Here is a 7,065-nt window from a genome sequence, read left to right as displayed (position 1 = left end):
GGTGTCTTTTTATTTCTATTTTATTAAATCCCATCTATGCTCCCAACAGGCCCCCTCCACCCTCTCTTGGTTTCCCCATGAGGAGAACTGGTCATTTCTTTTTGCAGACTCCTGAAACATTGAAATCTGCCTTTACTTGGCACTAATCTCATTCCTTGTGGAATGGGGCCAGGGCCAGCTTCATGGGCCTGTGACTCGTACAATTGTGTACGGTCCTCACTCGGAAGGGTCCCATGCTTGGGCTCTGCTGTCGCAATCTTGAAATTCTTAGTAATTTTTGAACAAGAACCCTGTATTTATATTCTCCTGCCGACACGTCATATAGCTGGTTCTAAATAGGGTGCAGCGGTTCACATCTTAGGTTCCCTAGGGCCATGTGCTCCGGAATTCCTGGGGGTATTCATGTCCAAGTACGCCTTTCTCTGGGCCCACGTTACCTTGCTGTATTATTACACTGTTCTAGGACCTCTCACCCAACCAAGCAGATAGACAGTATGTGTTTGTGGATTGAACCAAACATGAGAAACAAGGATATGAAAAAATACCAGTGTGTGAGAATGCCCATTATTGAGATTTCTAGGATAAAGTCCCTTTGGGTTTTGGAGGTCTCTTCACCATATAGAGGGATTTGAGGCGAGCGGCTCTAACCTTCTTGCGCTGAGCAGCAGCAGACAATGCATGAGACACATGAGGAAGCTGGCGTTGGAATTATAGGTGGCAAACAGAATGTCCCAGTGCTCCTGAAGGAAGCCCAGGGTGCTGAGGAGGCTGAGGCATTCGGAGAGGGACTGGTGGGGCTTGGAGAGGCTGTAAAGGATGACTTTGTTTAGACTGCTGTACAGTGCACTGATGGCAGTGTCCTTCTGAGCAGAGGCATTCTCGATGACCTGTGTCATAAAAGAAACACACACACATGTGCTTGGGAACACTCTGAGGTTTAGACACCAACCCAGTTAATCATGAAAATGATACAGTCTCAGATTCCTTTCTGTATTTCAAAACGTGACATTTCTAAAATCAAAAAAGGACTACTTCCTCTACCTTGGATCTTCTATTAAGGGGGTGACCAATAAAGGGAATTCAAACATTTAAGTCTACCAAAAATAGGTATCAAAATCAAAAGTTTACCACAGTCAAATTATGTACAGCAGACATGGGGGAACCAGAGCTTTCCGTGTTACCAATGTAACAAAGTTGACACTCTGTATACAAGCACGAGCTACTGATAGCACCTAGATTTAAAAACATGTTATTAACTATTAATACTTGTTGTCAGGCATAGATTGTTATGCTATTCCAGTTACCATGCCAAGTATTTTTGCATTTATTTGCATATGTCTATATATATTGCTTCATTTAAACATCATAACAACACCATGAAGTAGACACTAAGATGATCATACTTTAGGGATAAAAAGGCCGAGAGTTTGAGAGATGGGAGAGATAGGTGGTCAGCAAGAGTAAAACCTACACCAGACACTTGAGTCATCCTCTTAACCACTGTATTTTCTAACGGAGATGTGCACTCAAATACCCGTGGACTTCAGTATGTGAGAGATTTTAGAGGGTTAAGACAGAAGGTCCTGATTGTGGTCTGAACATTGAAGCCATCCATCTGTTTGACTTCGTTGAAAAGAATCCATAGAACAAATGCTATGTGCGAAATTTTCCAGTAGATTAGGAAGGTCCTTTGTTACTTTTAGATCACTCTCTTCAAATTTCATAGGTAACGCAAGTTTTATACTAATTAAATGTTATTTTAAAATGCTGGATTTGGGGCTCATGTTTTTATCATCATCCTCTCCTCCTTTCAAAGATGGGTCACATCTTTCAAACTGAAGTTCAGAGTTGTGAGAGTCACAGGTGGTGAGCAGGAGAGAAGGGTGGTGGATGTGGGCAGTGAGAGTCCTGGGGCCTGGCACCTGCTGAACAGCCCCAGGAGGCACCAATGCTTTGGTATTAGCTCTGAGTATTTGCTTTGACCACTAGGGAGCTGCTATGGATTGATTGTTAGTACCACCTCCAAATTCATATGTTGACATCCTAGTATTGTAATGTGATGTATTCAGAGATGGGATGCAATATATTTAGAGATGGGATCTCTTGGAGGTGACTAGGTCGTGAGGATGGAGCCCTCAGGATGGGATTAATGCCCTTATAGGAAGAGACAGGTCAGCTTGCACACTCTCTCTCTCTCTCTATTATATTGAGGGTACAGTGAGAACATGACCATCTCTAAAACCAGAAAAAGAGCCCTGGCAGACCAGCTGGCACTTTGACCTTGGACATCCCAACCTCTAGAACTCAGAAATAAATGTTTGCTGCTAAGTTCCCCAGTCCATAGCTTTCCGTAATAGGAACCCAAACTCGCTAAGATAGGAACTTGGTGGCTACTCTCATTCTCGACACAACCTCCCAAGAATCTGATTTTAATCCCCTTGGAGCTGACAAGGGATATTTCTCCCTTCTTGGAGTTATTTTTGAAGAAGGCTCTGAATACCTTCTTTTCAGGTGGCCTAGAACTGAGCATCAGCCAGACTGAATACCACTCTAGGAAGTGTGCCAAGGCCCTGTCCTGGAGTATGCAGGTGCCTCCACAGACCGAAGGTGCTGGGGGCACCATGCCCCTGTCTCTACAAGGCATGAAGAGGAAGGAGAGGGGCTCCTGGATCCCGCTGCAGAGAACACACCGGGAGCTGCGGGCACGAGCTTCTGGAGGCAGATTTCAGCTTGTAAGAGAAAGTGCTTTCCAAACATCACGGGTGTCCTGCTGCCTTGAACTCCCTCACACCACAGAGGGCTCCTCACAAAAAAGTGAACAGCCGCTTGTCAGGAAAGGTTTCCAGAATGAAATGGGAAGCAGCAAGGGCCAAAACAGAGTTCAGCTCTGGCATTCTGAGATTTTGCGAATCTGTGTGTGTGCATGTGTACACACATACAATAAAGAATGTGTGCACACACGCACACACAGACTTACATGTAAGCACGTATCTGCAGGCATGCATTGACACGCGTGGATGTGCATGTAGATCGAGAGAGAGCGAGAGAGGACACATGCAAGAGAAATCGGACCAGATAAAAACAGACTCTGGCTTCAATTTCAGGAAGGCCCAAATATGACAAACGGAACTGGATTTTATAGGAGAAAATGAGATAGAACTTTAGGCCGTAAAGACCTTTTGACCGTTTGTTGATGAGGAATAACAATAATTAGTTTGTTGGCCACCTGATGTGAAGAGCTAACTAACTGGAAAAGACCCTGATGCTGGGAAAGACTGAAGGCTAAAGGAGAAAGGGGAGGCAGGCTGAGATGGTTAGATAGCATCATTGTCTCAATGGACGTGAATTTGAGCAAACTCTGGGAGATAGTGGGGGACAGAGGAGCCTGGTATGCTACAGTCCACGGGGTCACAAAGAGTCAGACACGACTTACCAACTGAACAGCAACAAAGACTAAACTAACATTCACAATAAAACCCAAAGCGGGTGTGCAGCGTCTAGGCGAGGACAGAGCTGAGGCGCCCGTGCAGCAGGCTGTGGCCCCGACCACGGAGATGTGTCTCAGGTGGTCCAAGGTGAGAACACTGCAGGGTGCTCAGCAGCCACCAAGCGTTGCCGGGGCGGTAAAGTGCTCCCCCTCCTCCTGCCCAGCTCAGATTCTGCTCCCAGGAAGGACAGCAGGTGAGTCTGGACCAAGTGGACAGCAACCAGCAGACACCTCCTCAGCAGGCAGCTTACCACCACGGCCAGTGTGAGGTTCTTACCACCATGATGTGCTCCGTGATGAAGAGAAGGATGTGTCTGGGGTCTGCCGAGAACATTCCACTGTACAGCTTCTCCACCAGCTTCTGGATGAAGTGGGAGATGTTGGCAAGGGAAGGAGCAGCAGCAGCTTCTGCATCCGGCTGAGGCTCTCTACTGCCTGGAGGGTAGGAGAGGGCAACAGACCAAGGCTGAGAAATCAGCCGTCTGAATTGCCTTCTTTGCACAACAGTCTCCAAGCTCCTCTCAGGAACCAGCCACGTCTTACTCACCTCTGTCCATCTCATTGTAATCTGTATAACCGTTGCTTCAAAAACGGGATCTTATATACTGTAGGTACCCAATGAATGCATGTTTATTCAAAGTGATATTGAACAATCAGTGATATGAACCAAGAGGGAGGAGGCAAGTGAGGAGCAGCACGTCCTCCAGTGACCATTTGGAAGAAGAGTGGATGAGAATTTAAGGCATAGGCAATGGGAAGGCTGTCATGGTGACCCAAGTCCCTGTTGTCATGTGGGGAAGAGGATGAAGCTGTAAGATCAGATCGCCCATCTGTGCTCACCAACACAGCACACACTGTGCTCAGATATGGATGCAAGCATCTCAGTTAATTCTCATTAACAACCCTCTAAGTTACCCATGACCGTTCTCCTCACTCACATGGTCCTGCCTCTGCCTGGAGTAATGCCACCATCCAGTCATAGAGCCACGCTCAGAACTGGGCTACCAAGCTTTCACTTTTCATCACTCCACTACCCGACCATACTCAGATGGCTCAGAAAACCAAAAGTCAGGGTCTCCTCACTGTGGGGCAAGAGGAATCCAGGACACCGGTCATGTCACTAAGGGTTCCACGGCTCAGGAACCACAGAAAGGACTTTCATACAATCTTGTTGGGAGGTTATAGCTGCCCCAGACCCAAATGTTCTGAATGAAGTTTCAATTTGAACTTCTTTGGGCAATGGCAGCATCTTCATCCAGGTTCATTCATTTAAGAATTGTTTACTGTGCCCAGGCATAGGGGAGCAAAAGAATCTTCAATTCAGGTGGACATTTTGACTCCTCTCATAAGAAGAAAATTTTATACTGAAGCTAGAGGATAACTGATGTTGGCTCAGAGGACAGGACTTTGTCTCTGATTGAATCAGGAATGGCAGGGGTGACATGGAAAGTAGTAAGACGGCCATTCCAGGGGTCTCCGGGCACAGTCACTGAGCTCTTATTGCAGACAGGTGGAGGGCAGTTTGCCGTGGTTCCTAAAGCATCCACAGTCCCGCGGCCTAGTCTTCCTCTAGGGTTCTGGGGTCAGCAGTTGGCAGGAGGTGGCTTCCTACTCAGCTGTCAGCAACCCTGTGTCATAAACCAGGAGGAATAAGTCATCCACCCGCACTCACCTCTCAGCATCGATGCATGACCTCCACTCATCACGTGAAATATTTCCATGGTGGAAAGCAAGATCTCAGACTGAAAGTCCCGCTTCTGTTGAGTGGTGGCATTGTCTGGAGAAGCCTGGAAGCAAACCCTGAACTAGACACCAGCCACATGGCCATCATGTCCACTCAGTGCCCACCATGTCCACTCGGTCCCTCTCCTGGTCCATATGCTAACGCTGCAGCTGCTGGAACTGTGCACAGCCAACAGCTCACAAGTGCCCCTTCTCTGGGGCATTGCCCTCTGCTGATCAAGTTGCTTTACCCAGGAGGCAATGCCCATTCCCAGGACAAGTGGTGGTGGTGGGGCAACAGTAAATGACCACCTCGCATGTACCTCAAGGTGGGGCCAACTCTGGGATGCAGATACAGCACACCTCAGCTCCCCTGGGAACCAAGCTACTTCTGAAGCCAGGTCCTTCCTAGTTTCTCCCGCATCCTCCTCTACATCCCTTCTCTGCTTTCCTGAGAGCACTGCCCCCAATATATCACTTCCAGAAAATCTCCACCTCAGACTGTTTCTAGAGACCTGGCTAAGACCTGCCGTCCTTTATCTCTTCACTGCTGCTTGGTGAGCTCCCTCTGCTGGGCACTGTGGTTCCCCAAAGACTCCCTCCCACCAGTCATTGCAGTCCCAGGAGATGTTCCTGACCACCAACCAGCTGGCATGGACATGCTTGGGTGAGCTCTCTCAAGAGACTGGCCCTCGGGGCTCTTTGGGCATACCCCACCCTCTTGGTGCCCACACCCTCCCCGGTCTGTTCCCACAACACAGGCCCGAATGATGCCCTTTCTAACCCACCTCCAGGAGCACCTCCAGGGGCACCCACTGCTTGGGGTTTGGAGCCCCAAGCAAGAACTCCCTCAGGAGTAGCTGCATGAATTCCTTCAGCTGTTTCCGGGTGGGATGTGACTCGGCAGGAGCCTGTAGACCCTCCGCAGCGTCGTCACCTTCAGCCTCGGCCTCGGGGCTGCTGGTGCTCTGGGCAGACTCAGTCACGGCCCCCTCAAAGACAGGAGAACACCAGCGTGAGTTGCCTGCCCTGCCCCAAAGCACTCTCATATCTGACACATGCACAGTGGGATTCTCACCAAACCATTAACACGTAAGGAAACAGGCTGCGAGGAGGTAGGCGGGCTCAGAGGTGGCCTGCTGTGACTTCTAAACCTGTGGTGGGCAGAAGCTGGGCACAGAGCTAGAGAGACCAGCAGCACTCAGCGAGTAAGCCCAGGATGTGTGCCGGGCAAGGCATTGCCCTCCTCCGTGCCACAGCTCCCCATCAGTCTAGTGGTAATGATGGAAAGGAACACGCAGAGATGGGGGAGGATGAGATGAGAAATCCTGTGTGCAGCATGCCTGGCCCTGGCATATGGTCAAGAGAGCTGGTCCCCACCTTTCTGTGGGGTCCTCACCTTACTGCCTGCCAGGCTCTGATGTTGTTGACCCTCAGGTGGAAAGAGAAGTGGGACTAGAGCCAGTCTGACATCCAAGACCCTGAAGTGCCTTGGTCTTCACTTTCTCAGTTTTACATTACAAAAATATTGGGAGATAAATGTGATGGGAGTCATTAGCCCAGATACGTCTGGGAAGACATGGAGATGCTGGGAGGCCAGGTGACACACCCAAGGACATGCGGCCAGGGACTCCTGACTCTTGGCCCATGAACTTTTCATGCAAGTTCATCTGCTGGCACCTCCCTTGGCTCATTCATAAAATTAATGCAGCCATTCTTAATTAAGCTGTAAAATGAATTTAATGGCACCTAGGGAGGTGGTGACTGTATTAATTAGCTCCATGCGGCCTTGGCTGGAAAGATGCCATATAAAATTGTAGCAAATAGAAATCCTTTTGGCCACTTGCCTTCTGCAC

The 7,065-nt window shown here is 48.8% G+C and overlaps 1 protein-coding gene across 3 annotated transcripts in view; it reads right to left on the bottom strand.

The window, feature by feature from the left end:
- Positions 1-7,065, bottom strand: part of WDFY4 (WDFY family member 4) — a 252,064-nt gene that overhangs the window by 124,886 nt on the left and 120,113 nt on the right. For all 3 annotated transcript variants that reach the window (XM_010854420.1, XM_010854422.1, XM_010854421.1), the window contains exons 33-36: positions 5,998-6,201; positions 5,160-5,274; positions 3,765-3,922; positions 649-887 (exon numbers count right to left, since the gene is read on the bottom strand). In XM_010854420.1, coding sequence (XP_010852722.1) covers positions 649-887; positions 3,765-3,922; positions 5,160-5,274; positions 5,998-6,201 — 716 coding nt within the window. The remainder of the gene's footprint in view (positions 1-648; positions 888-3,764; positions 3,923-5,159; positions 5,275-5,997; positions 6,202-7,065) is intronic.

This window comes from Bison bison, unplaced genomic scaffold, assembly GCF_000754665.1.
Source record: "Bison bison bison isolate TAMUID 2011002044 unplaced genomic scaffold, Bison_UMD1.0 scf7180017864341, whole genome shotgun sequence".
NCBI classification, from domain to species: Eukaryota; Metazoa; Chordata; class Mammalia; order Artiodactyla; family Bovidae; genus Bison; species Bison bison.
The sequence above is the reverse complement of the archived record's forward strand: the minus strand, read 5'-3'. Positions and strand labels throughout refer to the sequence as shown.